The sequence below is a fragment of the Eschrichtius robustus genome, chromosome 19 (genome assembly GCF_028021215.1).
Source record: "Eschrichtius robustus isolate mEscRob2 chromosome 19, mEscRob2.pri, whole genome shotgun sequence".
NCBI classification, from domain to species: Eukaryota; Metazoa; Chordata; class Mammalia; order Artiodactyla; family Eschrichtiidae; genus Eschrichtius; species Eschrichtius robustus.
The window spans coordinates 12,727,854-12,749,822 of record NC_090842.1 but is presented as its reverse complement, the minus strand read 5'-3'; the positions used below and the strand labels follow the sequence as shown (position 1 = coordinate 12,749,822).

The 21,969-nt window shown below is 45.8% G+C and overlaps 1 protein-coding gene across 1 annotated transcript in view; it reads right to left on the bottom strand.

Annotated features, from left to right (window-relative positions):
* Window positions 1–7,507: 7,507 nt before the first annotated feature.
* TMEM231 (transmembrane protein 231) overlaps window positions 7,508–21,969 on the bottom strand; it is a 28,267-nt gene continuing 13,805 nt past the window's right edge. The window contains exons 5-9 of the mRNA XM_068528699.1: window positions 15,199–15,327; window positions 14,733–14,876; window positions 11,948–12,029; window positions 10,161–10,266; window positions 7,508–9,800 (exon numbers count right to left, since the gene is read on the bottom strand). Of these exons, the coding sequence (XP_068384800.1) occupies window positions 9,620–9,800; window positions 10,161–10,266; window positions 11,948–12,029; window positions 14,733–14,876; window positions 15,199–15,327 (642 nt within the window). The 3' untranslated portion in view covers window positions 7,508–9,619. The remainder of the gene's footprint in view (window positions 9,801–10,160; window positions 10,267–11,947; window positions 12,030–14,732; window positions 14,877–15,198; window positions 15,328–21,969) is intronic.

The window sequence follows — 21,969 nt, the reverse complement described above, 5'->3', positions numbered from 1 at the left end:
AATTCAGTGCCTACAAATTATAAGGCTTTCAAAGAGTGGGATCAATTTTAAAAAAATGATCCAGGGGCTTCCCTGGTGGCGAGGTGGTTAAGAATCTGTCTGCCAATGCAGGGGACATGGGTTCAAGCCCTGGTCCGGGAAGATCCCACGTGCCGCGGAGCAACTGAGCCCGTGCGCCACAACTACTGAAGCCCGCGTGCCTACAGCCCGTGCTCCGCAACAAGAGAAGCCACCACAATGAGAAGCCCGCTCGCCGCAACTAGAGAAAGCCCGCATGCAGCAATGAAGACCCAACGTAGCCACAAAAATTAAAAAAATTAAAAAAAAAAAAAGGATCCAGCTATTTAAGCCTGACGCCACATTTCAGGAAGCAGAGACTGTAAAGTAACCTCTTATTTTTTCCAAACAAAAAACAACCTAACATTAAAATCACTGGATTGCTTTAAAAAAAAAGTTAAGAATCCTGCCTGAATAAGATAGTTAAGTGTCATGTCAGGGATTGTCCCAAAGTGTGAGTGAGTCGATGATATTAATAAGTATTTGCTGAGGCTTCCCTGGTGGCTCAGCGGTTAAGAATCCGCCTGCCAATGCAGGGGACGCGGGTTTGAGCCCTGGTCCAGAAAGATCCCACATGCCTCGGAGCAACTAAGCCCGTGCGTCACAACTACTGAGCCTGTGCTCTAGAGCCCGCGAGCGACAACTACTGAGCCCGCACGCCTAGAGCCCGTGCTCCACAACAAGAGAAGCCACCACAATGAGAAGCCCGCGCACCACAGCGAAGAGTAGCCCCCGTTCCCCGCAACTAGAGAAAGCCCACGCGCAGCAACGAAGACCCAAGGCAGCCAAAAATAAATAAATAAATAAAACAAAATAAAATAAAAATAAATATTTGCTGAATTGATATCAGGTCCTCTGTTATCCAAATCCAAAGGGAGTAACTCTCCACTTGTCCCGTATTTCTTTCTGCTGAGCATCTTAAAGTTTCGATAGCTTCTAACCATCCCTGACTAACTCTTGGCCTGAGAGACATAGGAAGGTGCTATTGTTCTACCTGATGTGCAGATGGGAACACTGAGCTACAGGACAGGGGAGGCTTTGTCGCAGCAGGGCCCGGGCGGGAGCCCAGGGATCCAGCTCTCTGGGCAGCACTCACTTGTAGCTCTGCTCTGCCTGCCCTTGACTCAGCAGCTCCTCTGGTCACCAGCCTCCCCCAGCCCTGGCACAGAATCTAAGGGAGTGAAAGGTAATACTAGGTACAAATCTCTGGCTCAGATTTCTCTCATTTTGGCATCAGCTGGAGGTCATCCCTGTTCAGGAATCCCAAAGGCTAAAGAAAAGAGATTGCGGATGAGGGATGCGTGGACTCCAGGCGTCAAGGGCCATCCCTGGAGGCACACCAGCTCTAGTGGAGGCCAAGGCATCTGTTACGGAGAAGGCTGACAAGGAGGGCAAGAAAGAGGAGGAAAGACGAGAGGGAAAGAGAAAAGAAAAGCAAGAGACAAGGAGAAAGCAGTAAGGGAGAAAAGGGGAGAGAGAGGAGGAGAAAGATGGGTGTCTACAGTGGAGTGGGAAACATGGAACACCAGTTAATACTACCTGTTGAGGGCTTCCTATATGCCAAGCCTTTCCCACCCATCTTCTGATTATTAAATCAGGATTACCCCACAACAACCCTATGAAGCGCATCTGATGCTCATCCCTATTTTACAGAAGAGGAAACTGAGGCTTAGAAAGATTTATGCACTTGCCTAAAGGACCCACACAGCAGCAAAGTCAGAATATGAACCCCAGTTGTCTAACTTTAGAGCACTTCACTATATAATATCAAGTGGAAAAAACACAACAAAACATCCAATTGTGTTAAAAATACATGAACATCAAAGAACACCATCAAGAAACTGAAAGGATACCCAGAGATGGGAGAAAATATTTGCAAATCATATATATATATAGCAAGGGACTTATACCCATATATAAAGAGCTCTTACAACTGAACAATAAAAGAGAAACAACCCGATTTTAAAATAAGCAAAAGGACTTCCCTGGTGGAGCAGTAGTTAAGAATCCGCCTGCCAATGCAGGGGACCCGGACTCGAGCCCTGGTCCAGGAAGATCCCACATGCGGCGGAGCAACTAAGTCCGTGCGCCACAACTACTGAGCCTGCGCTCTAGAGCCCGCGAGCCACAACTACTGAGCCTGCGTGCCACAACTACTGAAGCCTGCGCACCTAGAGCCCATGTTCCTCAACAAGAGAAGCCACCACAATGAGAAGCCTGTGCACCACAACAAAGAGTAGCCCCTGCTCGCCGCAACTAGAGAAAGCCCCCACGCAGCAATGAAGACCCGACGCAGCCAAAAATAAATAAATAAATAAAATAAGCAAAAGATTTGAGTGGATATTTCTCCGGAGAAGATGTATATATGGTCTATAAGTGCATGAAAAGATGCTTGACATTTTTAGTCATTAGGGAAATGCAAATCAAAACTACAATGAGATACCCATCCACTTCCCATCCACTAGGTTGGCTATAAGAGAAAAGACGAATAATAGCAAGTGTTACTAAGAACATGGTAGAACTGGAACCCTCATATGCTGCTGGTGGGAATGTAAAATGGTGCAGTTGCTGTGGAAAACAGGTAGTCCCTCAGATAATCATAGAGCTACCATGTGATCCAGTGATTCCACTCTACAATACCATAAATCCAAGAGAACTGAAAACATATGTCCACACAAAAACTTCTTCATGAACTTTCACAGCAGCATTAATCATAATAGCCCCAAAGTGGAAACATCCTAAATGTCCATCAATTGACGAATGGATAAATAAAATGGGGTGTACCCATATAATTGAATATTATCTGGCAATAAAAAGAATACTGATATGTGCTACAACATAGATGAACCTTGAGGTGATTAACGCACAGCACTGAATCTACTGTAAACCAGTGAACTGGAAACTTTAAAAGGGTGAACTTTAAAGTATGTGAATTATATCTCAGTAAAGCTGTTACTAAAAAAAAAAAAATCACGACTATGTATAGAAAGAAATCCAGAAGGATGCATGCTGAATATCAGTGGCTATCTTTTTATGGCCAGATTACAGGTAATTTTTTTCCTTGTTATTGCTTTGCTGCATTTTCCAGGTGGCCTCTAAGAGACTTTTATTACTTTGTCAATCATAAATTATCAGTTCTTTCCCATTGGTTCAAGGAGGCATGGGTGGAGTTTGCCTACTTCAGCTTTCATTGCAGGGAGAGAGGTGCCTGCAAACCATCTCCCACCTGACCTGAGTACCCAGGTGGCCAGAGGAGAGGGGCATGGGAAGGAACTACCTGAGGGGTTTGTCAAGGCCCCCAAGCCCACACTCAGCCTCAGGGCTGTGGGTTGGGCCAGGCTGTGGCAGGAGACGTGCCTGGCCCTAAGCCCTGGCCACATCTGCCGTCTCTGCGCCTGCCCTGAGGAACAGCTGTGTGGCACCAGCCAGAGGCATGGAGGCTACAGTCGCACAGCCCAGATGCTGCTGGAGAAAACAGATCTGCCTGCAAGAATCTATTGGGAAATGAAATCAAATTAGTCTGGGAAAGGAGCCTCAGGTCTCCTTGGCTCAGAGCCACCCCGGGGGCATTTCAGAGCAGATGAGCAGATATCAACGCGTAAACCCTTTTCCCTGGCTCTGAGCTTTGGGGATCCTCAAAGCACACCTTATACAGCACCTGTTGGTCTAAATCACAGCACCTGACGGCTGAAGTGCCCTAAAGTCTGGGGCACCCACCTCTTCTCTGCAGTAACACACACAGGGAATGGGTGTAGAGGGTGCATGTTTTGCACGTTCCTTTGTGTTCCCCCAGGTGTGGACTGAGCTCTCTTATATATACAGGGATAGTCTGGAATGTTCTCTGGTTTATTTTTTAATCTCTTATTTTGATTCATTTATTTTTAAAAAGTAAATCATTCTCACAAGTCAATGACATAAAATGAAAAAAGGAAGGGACTGTTTTAGAAGAAAACAACTCAAAACACAAAACAGCCAAAGACAACGTGTGCACCTTGTTTGGATTCTGATACGAACAAACCCAGTGCAAGAAGATATCTGTGAGGTAATCAGAGAAGTTTTAATGTGGACTGAGTATTAGGTGATATGGGGAAATCACTGTTAATGCTACTATCACCACCCAGAATACTCTTGTTCATGCATTTCTGTACCTAACTCCCCTTACTAGACTAGAAGTGGGACCCTATCTCATTAGAGGGAGTAGGAGCAGCACAGGGGCTAAGAGTGTGAACTCCACTTGATCACTTACTGTGTGATCTTGGGCAAGTGACTTAACCTCTCTGTGCCTTTTTTAAAAAAATCTATAAATAGGGGAAATAATATAACCTAACTCATGGGCTTGATTTGAAGAGTAAATGAATTAATATTTATAAAGCACTCAGAACAATGTCTGGCACATAGTACACTTATAAGTATTTGTTCAGGAATCTCCCAAATCCTGGGTCACAACTATATTCAGTGAATCCAAGGGAAAGCCTTTTCATAAGGAAAGCTCAAGGACAATAGCCTAACCAGGTCCAAGTGACCCTAGCACCCTAGCCGCAGAAAGTGGCAAGCCTAGGCAGGGGCATTACATACAAAACAGAAGACAGTGAATAATGGCTAAAAGCCTGGCTCCTGAAGCCAGATTGGGTTAAAATCTCGCTCTACCACCAGTGAGGTGTGTGACTTTGAGCAGGTCACTCCTAACCTCTCTGTGCTTCAGTTTGCTCCCTTGTAAACGAGGCTCTAACAGCGCCTACCACACAGGTCCGAGAGGAGTAAATGGAACAATGCAACCCTGAGCACAGCCAACGCTCCCTGAGCAGCATGCTCTTCTTATTAGCTCTGGTACTTGGCTCACTCACTCATGGCTTCACCTCAGCCAAGTCCTTTCTGCTCTTGAGGCCTCAGTTTCCCCATCCTCATGCCTCCAGTACAACAGGGAAGAGGAAAGAGAGTTAACATTTGCTGGGCACCTACGCTGAGGCAGAGAGAGGTCTCTATTGCTGCCCAAGATCCAGCAGCGAGGAGCTGGGGCCGCCAGACTCACATTCAGCTGGATCTGGTTCCAAATTCACTCACCGAGCTGCTTTTCCTCCAGAGTTCCCTGGAAAAAGCCCTTGGAGAATTTTCTAGATTAAAGCCATACCCTTTGAAACTCAAGTTTCAAGAGACAAGGGATCCCCAAGCCGTGATCTCCTGCGCAGCTGAAGCCCCAGGAAGACACTTTCCAACCCGCACTCGGGGCGGCAATGCTCTTTTCACGTTCTGATAAAACCACTACCACCACCCTCAGCTCCAACTCGCACAGCCGACCCGGCTGCAAGATCAGGGCCTTCCCAGCTGTGCCACTGGCTTAGGCCCAGGCCGCGCAGGGTGTGGGCATCCCGCGCGGAGAGAGGACGAACCAACGTACCCCAAGCGAGGCGTCCCAGCCCGACTGGCGCGGCGGGAGGCAGACGCCTCTGGCCCCAGTCTCAGCAAAGGCTCCTGGACGTCTTTTCCAAGCTCCTCTCCACAGCCGCTCTGTCTCCTCGCCGGGAGAGTCCGCTGCGGCTGATTTGTTCCGCAGGGTCCCAAGGCTATGAAGGGGCACCCAGTGACACCGGGGAGAGGGCTCCAAGAGGCATGGACTTGGGAAGCGGATACCAAGATATTGGAGGCACCTGGAGACCCAAGGCGGCGGGAACCAGGAAACAGGGCAGGATTCCCCTGAAAAAAGAGAGGTGTCGTAAGAATGCGATGTTGGCGGAGCAGTCCCGGGGCAAGGACAAGAAACAGACTCGGGCCCTCCTGCCCCCGGAGCCCCCTGGGTACCCGGCCCCGCGCCCCGCGCTACCTGGGCGGCCGCCGGCGGCCCGCGGCGCTGCTCTGCGCTGCCTGCCCGAGCGGAGCGCGCACAATGAGGCGCTTTCAGACGTGGCTGCGGTCCCGGAGCCGGCGGGCGGGAGCCGGAGCGGGAGGGAAGGAAAAAGCCGGTTGGCCCCCGGCTCCGGCTACCCTGCCCACCTCGGGCGGAGGGGCCACGCCTCGGGGGAGGGGCGGCCGTCCAGCGGCTGGGGCGGGCGAGCCCCGGGGAAGGAGGGCACAGGTGGGCCCGGGGGGATGCCGGGGGCGCCCGGCTTGGGCCAAAGATGTCAGAGGGCGCTCGCAGTCAGCTCTCATCCCACTAATTGACCAAAAAGTTGTCTTCCCCCTCCAATCCCCAGAGAAGGGAGGCTACTGGGAACACAAAAGGCCCTTGTGAAGGAAATCGAATCTTAATTTTGCCCCTCCTCCCTCTCAGTGGCATCCTCACAGCGAAAGGACTTGGAATCCAAACCGCTTCCCAAGCCCCCAGCCTCAGACCTAAACCAAGCCCCAGGCACCTTGATGCCAGGCGGATCCGCGCGGCCTCCCCGGGTAGTAGTCAAGCTGGGGGCGAGGCCGGGACACCAGGTGGCCCTCAGGAGCTAGGCCTGCAGCTGGCTGTGCCCCTCTTTCTGTCCCCTCCCTGCTCTAGCCTCAACTGGATAGCAGGTCCCGATAAATACAGGGTATGTTTCAATAAATAAAGATGCTATTTCCTCCTACAGATAACGGAGCAGAATCCAAGCACCTGAAAAAGAAAGAGAACTCTGACCTCTTGTAATCCGCTGTGGGATCTAAAAGAAATATCTGCCGCTGGGGGTATAAATTAGTGCATTCTTTCCAGGATGCGGTTTGGCAAGATGAATTAAAATCCTTATGAACGGGCTTCCCTGGTGGTGCAGTGGTTAAGAATCCGCCTGCAAATGCAGGGCACACGGGTTCGAGCCCTGGTCAGGGAAGATCCCACATGCCGCGGAGCAACTAAGCCCCTGGGCCACAACTACTGAGCCTGCGCTCTAGAGCCCGTGTGCCACAACTACTGAGGCTGCGCTCTGGAGCCGGCAAGCCACAACTACTGAAGCCCGCGCACCTAGAGCCCGTGCTCCACAACAAGAGAAGCCACCGCAATGAGAAGCCCACACACCACAACGAAGAGTAGCCGCCGCTCACAACAAGGAGACCCGCACAGCAACAAAGACCCAACGCAGCCAAAAATAAATACATAAAATAAATATATTTTAAAAAAATCCTTAAGAACACCATAAACTTTTGAATTCATAATTTCTTTCTAGGATCTAAAGAAAATAAACTAGCAAAAAAGGACTTATATGCAAGTTTCACAGATGTGTTGCTTATGATAGCAAAAAAAATTAGAAACAAAAGATTAAAAAGATGTGTATCAGAAAGCCAACAGTGATAACTTCTAGGGAGCAATTTACAGACAACTTATTTTCTTTAGGTTTCTGTAATTACACATTTCCCCCAATAGGCATTTAGAACTTATGTGGTCACAAAGAACCAAAACTTCTTTTACAAAGCATGAACATGAAGAGAAAGAAAGAAGGCTTTATTAATTGCTTTATCAATCTTACATGATGGAACCTCACCTGATTCAAACAGAAACTGGAAAATCATTTGACAAAATAAGGGATTCCCCCCTGCCAAATATTAATTGTCTCAAACCATGGATGTAGTTATGGGTTACAGCCCAGTTGATAATATCCTGTATACTTCCATTTTTCCCCTCTTTCAGCTATAAGGTGTGATTCAGGTTCAGAAGCTACCAACATCTGATCTGTAAATAATCTAATATTCACCAGACGCAGTTGTAATTTTCCAGCCTGTGGTTTCCACATGCCATGTGGATTTCACCAAAAACTCGCATTTACTTGGGGCAGGGCCAGAAGACTTTTGCGAAGAGCTAACAAAAGCTCCAAGGTTTTTGGGCAGAGCCCTGGCAAAGCAAGGCTGCTGGTGAGTAACCCCAAGAAGTGTGCACAACCTCTGCCCTCCCCATCCTCCCCTTTCCAAATACTCTCCCTCTAAAGAGCCACATGCAACCTTCCAGTTTGAACATTTTAATTATAAAGTTACAAAACATCATGGTTCTTTATACACATTTTGCATGAAAATAATGTAATAAAATGCAAAGCCATGTTTATACACATCTTCAGCTATCTTTCCATATCTCATTACCTTTTGGTGATTCAAACCAGAAAACATTTTTTATTTAAATCTCAAGAAAAAAACTTTAGGCATATAAACAGCCCAAAATATTAAAAGAAAAAGCAGAGGGGTCAGTGTTAGGATATTTTTGTGCTTGGATACTTCAAAACAGCTTTGTTTCCAAAACTCTTATTTTGGTCAGCCTGAATGAAAAGGTGCTTTGGAAATAAAAACTGAGTCTCCAGGGTAAACTGAGGCATGCACTCAGGAGTGTGTGTGTGGATGGGAGTGGAGCGTGGATCACACAGGGCATGTCCTTCCAGTGCCAGTGATATCTTGGTATCATAAAGCAGGTCCAGCTGTCCTTAGGGCGAGAATGGAGAATTCTCTGCAACAGAGGGCCATTCCAGCGGTCTCTTCGGCAGACACTCACTTAGTCATGAGGGTAATCTGGCTGGACTGCGTGTCATTCTGCTAAAGGCCAGGCCCGGATTGGGCTGCCTGGGCTAGCATCCTCTTTATCCCCTCCCTGCTCCTTGTGTGTCCTCTCCAAAGCGGCCCACTCTGATGGGCACCCTGTTCCTTAGTCGAGGGAAACAAGTAGCTGGGCTTCCTGCTAGCCCTCCAAGTAAACTCTGTGGTCGTCAGGCAGTGGGAGCCAATACCAACAACGGCTCCTCTGTCAACCATGTCCTTTTCAAGAAGGGGGAGGGCTGTCAAGGAGAAGGAGTGGCAAGCGTCCAGGCTGTTGGGTGAGGGCCAAAGAGAAAGAACCTGTTGTTACACTCCTTACTTCCCCCACTGTTGCTGAGGGGCTTGTGAATGGAACAGCACTTCTGACTGCAGCCTGCTATTCCAGGGGCCCAGACAGAGGGCAAAGAGCCAGCCGCAGCAGGCTGGGCAGGGATAAAGGGCTGTTCAGCTGAGCTACCGACAGACGACTGTCTGTTAGACTCGGGGCAGGTGGATGGATGGTCTTAGTGTCCTCAAGTCGCCCACCCTCCCGCACGTGCATACATGTGCTCTGGAGCGCTCCCTTTCTCACTCTCCAGATCTCCAGTTAAAGGCCTCTCAGTTCTGGAAATCAGTTCTGAATGGGAAATTTAGATGCCCAGGAGTGGAAAGTGCTGATGATTTGCATATCTATCACCAGAGAGCCCTGAAAAGAGTAAAACGTGGTTTACAATAGGGGGGAAAAATACATAGCATGTTTCTCAGTTCAAGAGAGGAAAAGTCTTTGCTTGACCAGAGATGGGACTCTTTCCAAGCTCTCTGAACTGACTGTAGTTTTCTCCTGAAATTCAAGTCTGAGACAAAAAACAAAAGCAAATTATAGCCTTCAGGAACCCTCAGAAACATTTCCACAAACTAGTCCGTGATTATTTTCGTAGGCGTGTAGAAAATATAGAATTTGTGTAGAGGGATATTAGAAAGGAATGTTCTTTGTCTCTGATAGGAAAAGCACACATGTGGGCAAGTGTCCACAGGCTCTTTTCAGAAATTTCGTAAGATGACAGTCCTCAGAAGACAACAGTGAGGTAGCTTAGAGTTTTCAGAAAGGGTCTTCTTAAGATAAATGCTCCTTATACAGTTCTCCCTGGGGCATTGCTGTTACAGGGATTGTGGTCACCACCTGATTTTGAAACACAAATCTTTTGATTCTTTCAAACACCCAGAGGAAGATAAGTAGGATACTGACATACTGGATCCAGGCAAACTTTATCATTTCCCAGAATCCTGGTAGATAAGTACAAACAGTTAAGGAATCACAGATGACATTTTCTAAGGAAATGTTAAACCAAAGGGTTAGTTTAGACGGAAAATGGCAAAAATGTTTCAAATACCCTTAAGATAAAAGAGATAATAAAAGATTAATAAGATATAAATATGGATGATTCTGATCTAGAAGAATTGCTCAAGAAGAAATATGAACAGGAAATGAATATTTTTTCCTGTATGAACTGCAGACAGACAGTCATTTGCGTGGGGCTACAAATGCAGCAATTTCCAGTCTGAGGCTTCCTACATCTGTTCCTTCCTGGGACAACTGAGGACTCCTTTCCTTTTTTGAAACCCAGCTACTGTTGGCCCTTTAACAGAAAGGATATGAGATGACTTCCATGGGGTATCGGATGACAGCATTAATTACAAATGGAGCTTCTGCAGCCCTTCCCACCAGCCAGATGGGGTTGGGGTCAGTCAGGATGGTGGTTACTGCAACACAGTGGGGAGTTAATCCATGAATGCTCTCTTCGGCAATAAAGCATTGAGGGCTATAAAAGTACTCTGACCTCTCAGGCAAATTCTGCACTTCAGAACTCATACCAAAGAAATAATTCAAAAGGAAAGAGAAACTGAATGTTCAAAGTTGCTCACATATTATTTGTTAAAATACTTGTTAAAATAAGTTAAAAACTTGGAAACAGTCTATGTGTTCTACAACTGTTGAGTGGCTAAGCAAAGGAATACTATGCTACCTCTGAAAAGAAAACCAATTAGAACTTTGTAGCAGTGTGGGAAAATATTTATATTACAAAGTACAAAATATAAGTTAGATCATAAAGTGTCTCTAAACTATGATAGGAGCTGGGACTTCCCTGGTGGTCCAGTGGGGAGGACTCCGTGCTCCCAATGCAGGGGGCCTGGGTTAGATCCCTGGTCGGGGAACTAGATCCCACATGCATGCCGCAACTAAGAAGTCCACATGCTGCAACTAAAAAAAAAAAAAAAAAGATCCTGCATGCAGCAACTAAGACCCGGTGCAGCCGAAGTAAATAAATAATAAACTATGATAGAAGCTGTATTTAAAAATCTACACATGTACAAAAGACTGGAAGGAATTAAGAAAGAAAAGTTGATTTGTAGATAAATGATTTTGTGTTCTAAAATTATTTTTGGAATAATGCTGCTAGTGTACTATATAAAATCAGAAAGAAATACTGGAATTGCAGTCCCCTCACTTGTTAAATGTCTGTGTATAGTATCTGTGATGTCTGGTTGCCAAGTAATGCTTTAGATGCCTTTAGAGAAAACCTCAGACCACCAACCAGCCAGATGTGCTGAGTCAAGCACACACTCAGGGACGGCCTGAGAGCCCACCTCTTGAAAGGGATGGATACCCTCTGCCTTCCAGCTAGAACCTTGGGTGCTTTCTCCTACTGCAGCTGCTGACATGGGGTGAGTCATGCACAGTCCCTATTTCCACCTGAAAACTATGGACAGCAACTTGTCTTTGGCTTCTTTTACACGTATGGTGTGGGGAGGAACTCACATATCTATATATATAAACCCATCAAGTCAGTGGTGGGATAAATATGGCAGCTAATTGGCACTAACCTGCCGGACCATAGGAGCAGTGGAGGGGACGGTTAGTGTGTGGGTCTTTAGATCAGGAGAAAAAGGACAAACCCTGAGCAACCTGTTCACCTTCCATAACTAAGCATTCACTGTTTTGGTTTTTTTTTTAACAAATCTATTTATTTATTTATGGCTGCATTGGGTCTTCATTGTTGTGCACGGGCTCTCTCTAGTTGCAGTGAGCAGGGGCTATTCTCCATTGTGGTGTGCGGGCTTCTCATTGCTGTGGCTTCTCTTGTTGCGGAGCAGGGGCTCTAGGCGCGAGAGCTTCAGTAGTTGTGGCACGCGGGCTCAGTAGTTGTGGTGCACGGGCTTAGTTGCTCGGCGGCGTGTGGGATCTTCCCGGATCAAGGCTCAAACCCATGTCCCCTGCATTTGCAGGCGGATTCTTAACCACTGCGCCACCAGGGAAGTCCCAAGCATTCACTGGTTTTGATACTTTCATATGACGTGGGCTCTAATTCTGTTTCTCTCCAATAACCCCATTAACCTGCAAAGTCCTTGAGAAGCAGCTGAATGAACTCTGCCCATGACTCACCGTTCCTTTCCTGATAGGCAGCAACAATGTGGGTGAGGTCGTAGTCACGGGCAAAAGGGCTGGTCCCATTGATTACAGATACCTGGGATTCAACAGGAGGATGTGATGTGAGCACCCAAGCAGCTTCCCCTCTTGTTTTTCTAGCCTCCTGCCCACCCAGCCTCAAAGACAACCCTCTTGTGCTTGGTGGCCCATTCCAGTATTGATAATCTTTTCTTCAAGGATGAATGAACTCCTTTGCAACAATTTAAGTCATTTACTCTCAGTCTTTCTTTTTGCAGGGATGGAAACAAGGGGTCGATATCCACCTTTTACACGTTAAAAGCTATTTATAAAATACCCCTTTCTATTCCAATGGGAGAAATGATTAATTTTTTTTTAAGAGACCACATTTTCAACTCCTTTGTCTTTTTCTTGCTTTTGCCTGGATTCTCTGTAATTGATCTCTTTGAAATAGAGATGGAAATAGGATAAAGCACAAACAGTAAGCACATAATCCTTTGAAGAAAAGAAAGATCTGCCCTCTAATATCATATTCCTGTTGACATAATCTAATATACAAACCTTCAAATAAAAAGTGCTACATTAAGTTTATATCTTATAGTCTCCTCCTTTTTAAAAAAACGTATGTTGGGACTTCCCTGGTGGCGCAGTGGTTAAGAATCCACCTGCCAATGCAGGGGACATGGGTTCGAGCCTTGGTCCAGGAAGATCCCACACACCACGGAGCAAATAAGCCTGTGTGCCACAACTACTGAGCCTGCACTCTAGAGCCCGCGAGCCACAACTACTGAAGCCCGTGCACCTAGAGCCCGTGCTCCACTACAAGAGAAGCCACTGCAATGAGAAGCCCACGCACCGCAATGAAGAGTAGCCCCTGCTCCCCACAACTAGAGAAAGCCTGTGCGCAGCAACAAAGACCCAAAGCAGCCAAAAATAAATTAATTAAAACAAAACAAAACAAGATGTATGTTGATTATAGCTAGGTGACCACGAATCCCAATTTATCTGGAACAGTCCTGGTTTATGCCTATAATAAATGATAACATCTCATATTCATTTTCTAAAGTAGCCCAGCCAGGGACTTCCCTGGTGGTCCAGTGGTTAAGACTCTGTGCTCCCAACGCAGGGGGCCTGGGTTCTGGTCAGGGAATTAGATCCCGCATGCTGCAACTAAAAAAAAGATCCCGCATGCCACAACAAAGATCCCACATGTGGCAACAAAGATCCCTCGTGCTGCAACTAAGACCCGGTGCAGTCAAATAAATAAATATTAAAAAAAAAAAAGTAGCCCAGCCCAACTTATATGGGCCTCCCTGTGATAATGTAAAGGTTAGTAAAAAGTGATCAGATGCATGAGTTCTGGCCTCAGAGAGACAATTCATGGCTCCATTACTTTCAAGCTGTGGGACTTTGGGAAAATTAATCAATCCCTGTAAGCTCCAGTTTCCTCATGTGTGAGGTGAGAGTTCATTCTCACATCAACTCAGCGCTTACAATGCGGCAGGCACTGTTTCAAGCGCTGGGGTGAGAGAACACAGAAGACGGCAGCACTTTTACCACTGAGGGAGATGGCAAATGAACAAACGGAAAACCTCTCTTTACTATCTCAGGTGGAGGTAAGAGGAGTAAACCTGGGTGAGGAATGATGGAGGGACAGGTAAACGTTCTTTAGAAGGAGTGTCAGGGAAGGACTGTGCTCAGGAGCTTTGAACAGGGACCAGAATGGAACAATAGGATAAGCAACCTAGACAGGAGCACAGGGGGACAGCGAAGGACAAGCGGCGGCAGAGCAGGGAAGCTGCAAGGGAAGGCAGCTCGTGAGGTCGCGGTAATGATTCAATGAGATGACACGTTTAAACCTCTTAACTCAGGCTGGCATAGGTTATATGCTTAACAAATGGTGGTTAGCATTCTTTTTCTTTTCTTTTTAAAATAAATTTATTTATTTATTTATTTAGGCTGCATTGGATCTTTGTTGCTGCATGCGGGCTTTCTCTAGTTGCCACGAGCAGGGGCTACTCTTTGTTGCGGTGTGCGGGCTTCTCACTGCGCTGGCTTCTCTTGTTGCGGAGCGTGGGCTTCAGTAGCTGTGGCACTCAGGCTCAGTAGTTGTGGCTCGCAGGCTCTAGAGCGCAGACTCAGTAGTTGTGGTGCACGGGCTTAGTTGCTCCACTGTGTGGGATCTTCCTGGACCAGGGCTCGAACCCGTGTCCCCTGCACTGGCAGGCAGATTCTTAATCACTGCGCCACCAGGGAAATCCCAGTATTCTTTTTCAAATGTTTTACATGAACTGAAAAAGATCACCTGAAATAAATACACCGTGTGTGTGTGCCCACATGTGCGTGCACCCAAAAACTATAAGCAATTCAATTCTTAAAGACAAAGACATATTCTTTTCCTCTCTTTTTAGATGTAAATACAGGGGTACCTGTCTCCATATTTTGAAAGGACTCGTGGAAAGAATTCCTCAGAAATCCTTTTCTATGCCACCCACAAAGACATGCTATTTCCAATGTTCCTTTCTCCCTCTTCAAAGAACTTGACAAGCAGTAACATACAGGGACTTCCCTGGCGGTCCAGTGGTTAAGACGCCACGTTTCCAATGCAGGGGGCACGGGTTCGATCCCTGGTCCAGGAACTAAGATCCCACATGCTGCGTGGTGCGGCCAAAAAAAAACCCAACACACACACACACACACACACACACACACACACACACACACACACACACACCAGTAACATACAGAAAGAAAAGAGATGGACACTAAGCAGTATCCTTACGTTGTACCGAACATCTAGGCCACCATTGCTTAGGGGCTGCTTCTGCTGCAGCCTCAGGTCTCCGTTCACATATAATTGGGACCCCGGAACAGCGAAGGAGGATTGGAAAAACGCCATGCTCTGCATCACGAATGTCGACATCCTCTGAAATCATTAGAAGGAGAGACAGTATCAATTTCGGTCAGATCCAAGGGGTTCTGGGTTCCAAGTGTCACCTGTCTGTGGTTGAAGCCTAGCCATCCCTCCTATGCCTCACTCAGCCACGCAGGAAGCACTCTGCCCAGAACCCTCTGACCTACTAATAGCTCATGCAAATTAATGTGACCTCAATGAAAAACATTCAAATTGAACTTCTGCAGTTCAATCCCAAACGACACCTCTGAAAAGGGTCTTCTGCAGTGTGGGTTTTCCCAGAAATCAGAAAGGCGGCTCTGTTCTATTGAAAGACAAAAGGGAGAGGACTCACGTGCAGTTGGTAGGAGAAAGTCAAAATGAGCTGCACACCAAGAACGTGTTCCGTGGACTGCAGGGGAAGCTCCAGTTTAAAATGTAACATGTCCATTTTCCCATCCTGGTTCCTGTCTTCTTCTCTAGTCTAGGAAAGCCAAAAGAGGCCAGTGACCCCGGTCCTTAATAAGTCTGGGAGGAATCCATCTCACTGTTGGACATACACAGTGACTCATAGTTCTGCCACACAGAGGCATTATCTTCCTCACCGAAAGAAAAGAGAAAAAGGGACTTCCCTGGTGGCGCAGTGGTTAAAAATCCGCCTGCCAATGCAGGGGACACGGGTTCGAGCCCTGGACAGGGAAGATCCCACATGCCGCGGAGCAACTAAGCCCATGCACCACAACTACTGAGACTGCGTTCTTGAGCCCGCGAGCCACAGCTGCTGAGCCCGTGTGCCGCAACTACTGCAGCCCGCGTGCCTAGAGCCTGTGCTCCGCAACAGAGAAGCCACTGCAATGAGAAGCCCGCACACCACAACAAAGAGTAGCCCCCACTCGCCGCAACTAGAGAAAGCCCGCGCACAGCAACGAAGACCCAACGCAGCCAATAAGTAAATAAATAAATAAATTTATTTAAAAAAAAAAAAAGAAAGAAAAGAGAAAAATACATAGGTATAAGTGGATCAATGGTGGTGAAAGAGACACATGTGCATGGCCCCTAAACTGCATACTTGGGCTTCTCAAATATTCTAGGGCCAAACTGAACAAGACCTGGAAGTGGCAGTAACAACAGTGTAAACATCCGGATGCATTGTTCTTCTTCAGTTGCCTCATTTGATTTTTTGGTTTTATTGCTGGTGTTTTCTTTCCTTTTTAGAAACATGCCTGAGTTTGTATGGAACATTTAAATAGCATATCAAAACACACTTCTACTTCTCTAGAAGTCAACTTTTTAAAACAGAAAAGAAAGAATCCTAGTCATTATGCATTCCCCAAAAAGACTCAGCAGAAGAACACCAAGCTCTATTTATATATTCTTTAACCACAGTGCTTTGATTCAGATTCTCAGTGTTGGACTGATGTCAGGGCTTTATAGCCTAGTGCATCTTTTAGTACCAATCAATACAATGAAAAAGAAAGTTAAGTAAAATCAGTGAGGCATTAAAACTACACAGGTACTTTATAAATTATGGCCATGAAAGTAGGGAAGGGACCTCCCTGGTGGTCCACTGGTTAAGAATCCGCCTTCCAATGCAGGGGACGTGGGTTCGATCCCTGGTTGGGAAACTAAGATCCCACATGCCGCGGGGCAACTAAGTCCTCGGGCCGCAACTCCTGAGCCCGCACGCCACAACTAGTGAGAAGCCCCAGTGCCGCAACTAAGACCCGATGCTGCCAAAAATAAATAAATAAATAAATACTAAAAAAAAAAAAAAGTAGGGAAAACAGAGATCCAAGGAGGGAAAAAGACGAATCACAGATCCTAAAAAAACACCAGAATCCAGTCTCACCTCATACTGACCCTAAAATGACCCTAAAATGACTAGCAGGAAAGACTGTCACTGAAATGTGATCACTGGTGACATGATTCCTTGCCACAACTCGGGATCTTGTTACTACAACTGATCCTTTTCCACTGTAGGTTCCCAGAAGGATTCTGCTATGGGGTATCAGCATTCCCATCTGAATTCCCCATCTACTGATTCATTTGGTTTTCCACCATACCTTTATGTGGGGGAAGAGATTCTTTGTTCTTTTTCAGGCTAGTAAGGTCGTTTGAGATGGAGATATCTCAGTTTTCAGAACCTTTCAATCATTTCTTTCCTTCTGGACAATAATGTCCTTATCCTAGGCCTTGTTATAGAGAAACCTACCCTACCCTCTCTCTTCTGTTGGATACTATTTTCTCTGTCCTGTTACATCAGCTTTGCCGGTGTAGGCGAGGGATATCTGTTACCAGGGCTGACGATCAGGTTACCGAGGCAATTAGGTATTAGCAATTACCGGTAGGATGGAAAAGAGGCTGTGAATTCACAGGCTTGTCTTCCTGTGAATTTTTTTCAGTTGGTATCTGGGAAGACTTGGAAGACAAAGTCAGGTTAACTCTCTGTAGTGGATCCATGGCTTCTCTGGATCTTTAGGGTTGGACAGGAAGACAAAGATCAACAACTTGCAAGAGACAAGAGTGACCAGGAGGGAAATGCCAGAAGAATACAGACTCTAACACAGTCTGAGAGGGAGAAAAACACGTTTCATTTGACCTTTACAATAAGGCGAAGGTAAGCAGAGCGAGTACTTTCCCCATTGTATATACGAGAAAACCAAGGCTCAGAGAGATTAAGGGATTTATGGAGTACGGCTACTGTTGGTAAAGACAGGATATGAAACCACATCTTTGACTTCAAATCTGATCCTCTTTCCAGGATCTAAAATGTCCAGACTTAAACTCAAGGAGAAGATGTCGGTTATGAAAGATCTTTTTGCAAGAAGCCAGCACACTTTTACACCATGTTCACAGAGGACAGAGATCCAGCACAGCACCATAATTGGTGTCTACTTGTTAAATCCATTCATTAACCTGTCAAATATTTTCCTTTCCTTTTTTTTTTTTTTTTTTTTTTTTAATATTTACTTATTTGGCCGTGCTGGGTCTTAGTTGCGGCACGTGAGATCTTTTTTTAGTTGCGGCATGCGGGATCTAGTTCACTGTCCAGGGATCGAACCCAGGCCCCCTGCACTGGGAGTGCGGAGTCTTAACCACTGGACCACCAGGGAAGTCCCAACATGTCAAATATTTTCTGAGGGCCTACTATGTGCCAGGCGTTGCTTCAGGTTCTGGGAATATAATGGCAAACAAAATGGACAAAGTCCCCACCCTAATGGAGCTTACATTCCCAGCCAGGGAGGCAGGAAGTAAATCAACAAACAGATATGTGCTAACAGGTAGTGCTAAGTGTCACAAAGAAAAATGAAGCAAACTAAAATTAGAGAATGACCAGGATAGAACAAAAATTTTTATACAAAGTATTCAGGAATACCTGACTGTCCGAGAAGGCAGGTGAAGTGAGGTGATAAGACATAGAAATGTCTTGGGGAAGAGTGACCCAAGCTAATAAAGCACATATACTCTGGGTGAAAGTGGGTCAGTGTTTAACGGAGTGAGATGAGGCCAGTGCAGCCGAGCAGAGTGCATGAGCTGGAGACAGTGGAAGATGAGGGCCCAGACAGGGCCATGGGGATGAGTGATGGTGCAAATGGTGCATCTCCCACAGAGGACCTGTCACCAAGTAAGACTCTCGCTCCCTTGGGGCTGGCAAGGTGGGTTACATCGCTGTGCTATCACTTGGACCACTGATGGAATCAATTACCTAATTCCATTTACTTCAAACCAAGCTTAACACAAAATGCAACAGCTACAAAGGCAGGTGTTCAATGAGCTAATACTTTTTTAAAAACATTTTTTAATAAGTTATTTATTTATTTTTGGCTGTATTGGGTCTTTGTTGCTGCACGTAGGCTTTCTCTAGTTGCGGCGAGCGGGGGCTACTCTTTGTTGTGGTCCGTGGGCTTCTCATTGCGGAATATGGGCTCTAGGCATGCAGTCTTCAGTAGTTGTGGTGCACAGGCTTAGTTGCTCCGAGGCCTGTGGGATGTTCCCGGACCCGTGCTTGAACCCATTTCCCCTGCATTGGCAGGTGGATTCTTAACCACTGCGCCACCAGGGAAGTCCCCTCAATGAGCTAATACTTCTTTAACACAAGTTCAAGATTAGTAACTAAAATCCAATGGGTGTGTCTGGCTAAGAGAATTCATAAATCACACCATCACCTTATTTCTATAAGGTATATGTGCAATTTGGAGCAATTTTTATATCCACGGTTCATCCTGTCTTGTCCCTCTGCATATCCCAGGAGAGAAGTATTATTACTAGTAATAATTAGCAATAGTTAGAGAGGTAGGTACTGTCATCCTCTTTATATAATTAGTTACACTGAGACCAAGAGAGGGTATGGAACCCAATGACAGAACTGGGGCTAGAACTTAAGTTTACTGACTCCTGATTCTATAATAGCCCATAAGAACCCTAATTTCAAAGATTTCTGGAGTTAAAACAGGTAATCCTTTACAGATATGTGTGAAATCAATACTAACATACTAGATAGGATAAATACAGGCATTGTTGGATTTAGTCAATGCTCATCAGTCCACCTGTATCAATCAGGGTCCAATCAGGAAGGAAGAAATGAAAATAAACAGTTATTTTAACGGGGGAATTTAGTATAGGGGATAATTAATAACACAGGCATTAGTGGACTAAAAAGGCAAACAGGGAACACTTTTGGCAGGATAACTACCTAGGGCCGGAGAAGAAAAGGAAGAGGCTGGCATTACCTCAAGGAGCTGGGACTCAGACCTCAAAAAGGGAGTGCTGTCAGCTGGTACTGGTACCTTTGGAGCTTGGACGAAGAACCCATGAGGGAGTCAATAAGGCAGGAGGAAAGATGTACTCCTTGCTGTTTGCATCACCCCAGCAATGGTTCTTCACCCTGGTTGCAATTTCTGGTTTTCTGCCACTCCCAGAACAAGGCTCACCATGCCTCCTACTGGCAGAATCTAACAGGGAGCCAGTAGGCAGAGGAAAATGTGGTTTTCAGTATCTCAGCATGGGCATCACAAAGGAGAGTATAGGAGGGTAGGTTTGGAGCTGAGACAAGACCTAATAACCAGCACAGCATCTGACAGTAAGAGTAGCTAGCTGTAAATTTAACTAGTGCCATTGTTTCCAAAGTGCCTTGACTTGCAACATTTTTCTCAGCAGGGATTCTACAGTATTTGATAGTTTGCTGGAATTTTATTTGGCTCCTGTTTGTTTTCATATCTTTTATTCTTTAGTCATACTCTTTTTTTTCTTTCTTTTTTTGCTGTGCCACGTGGCTTGCAGGGTATTAGTTCCCTGACCAGGAATCAAACCCAGCGCCCAGCAGTGAAAGCACAGAGTCCTAACCACTGGACCACCAGGGAGTTCCCTAGAGTCATATTCTTTTACTGAAGGTTAATTTCCTAGTTTATACCAGTGTCCACTTTACCATATACTTGTCATCATTGGGGTGTCCCATTTTTTCTTTTTAAGCTGATAGTGTTGACACCAGTCTTTGGGTCTCCAGCAAAGTAGGAACTACTACTCCATGTCTCCTAGACATATAAAATCCTTGCTACCTGTATTTCAATTGATCTAAGATATCATTAATTATAAAATGTACCAATATTTTATATACCTGTAAGAAAGCAAAAATAGTTCCAATTAAACTGACACAATGCTTTCTAATCACTAAGGGTATTTATTTTATACTTATTGAAAGAGCTTTTAGATTTAGGCATATTAATATCAGATATCCTATTTATGTGCATAGAAAAATATATGCAAAATAAATTGATCCAGGGATTCTTAAAACTTCTTTACATCGTGATTCTTTGACTCATTTATTGACTCAGTATTATCCATACTTTTCTATGCAAGTTTGTCCTTTGTGCCATGAAGCACACTGGTGCTTTTTTACAGCATTTAAAAAACATTCACAAAGGGAACTAAAATTCACTGGTCTGGGTTCATAAGCAGGCTTTAAAATTCTGTGGAGTTATCCTATTATTAAGTGCCTCTTGAACCTTCCCTTACCTGCTTATCACTTGGTTCTTAGGGTTAAAATGTTTTATTATTGTCTCTGGGGTTTTCTTTCAAGTTGCTGATGCCCCTTCTGCAAGTTTGGTGCTGGTACTTTTCAGTTTCCATACGTAGGCAAAGAGGACTAGCCAAACCTGTCTTCTGGCCAACAGCTATAGTAAGATAACACTGACAGGCAGACACACTGATTTTGGAGATGTGAAAAAACATGTCTCGGACACACGGTACTCTCCGCTCACCTTCCTGCATCCTCTTGTAGTCTTCAGCCCCCGTATTCTCTGGGTCACACATGCTTAAAGAACCAAGTCAGGGGCTTCCCTGGTGGCGCAGTGGTTGAGAATCTGCCTGCCAATGCAGGGGACACGGGTTCGAGCCCTGGTCTGGGAGGATCCCACATGCTGCGGAGCAACTAGGCCCGTGAGCCACAACTACCGAGCCTGTGCGTCTGGAGCCTGTGCTCCGCAACAAGACAGGCCGCGATAGTGAGAGGCCCGCGCACCGCGATGAAGAGTGGCCCCCGCTCGCCACAACTAGAGAAAGCCCTCGCACAGAAACAAAGACCCAACACAGCCAAAAATAAATAAATTAATTAATTAAATAAAAAATAAAAAGAACCAAGTCAGGCTCATTGAGGAAAAAGGTCACTCTGTGCTTTTTTTCTTCTTTCATTAGAAACAACAAGAAACTTGACTTTTTTTTTTTTTTTTTTTTTTAGAAACTTGACTTTTAAAGCATTAAAAGCATAGGGACTTTAGAGACGCTGTCCAAGGTGAGCTGACCAAAGCAGAAACAAGGCCGTTTCTGACTTCTAAGGCATTTTCCCAAATTAGCACCCGCAAAGCCACCTCCAAGCATTTGGTCAAACTTTGACCTAAAACTACTGCTTCCTTGGCTCTCCAGGCAGTTTCTTGGACAGGTCGTAGTCAGTCTAGCTTTATGTTCAGAGTTAGAAGAGTATTTTGCTGCACTAGGGTTAAGAGTATAAGATACAAAACAAGAAACCTTGGGGACTTCCCTGGTGGTCCAGTGGGTAAGACTCTGTGCTCCCAATGCAGGGGGCCAGGGTTTGATCCCTGGTGGGGGAACTTGACCCTGCATGCATGCCGTG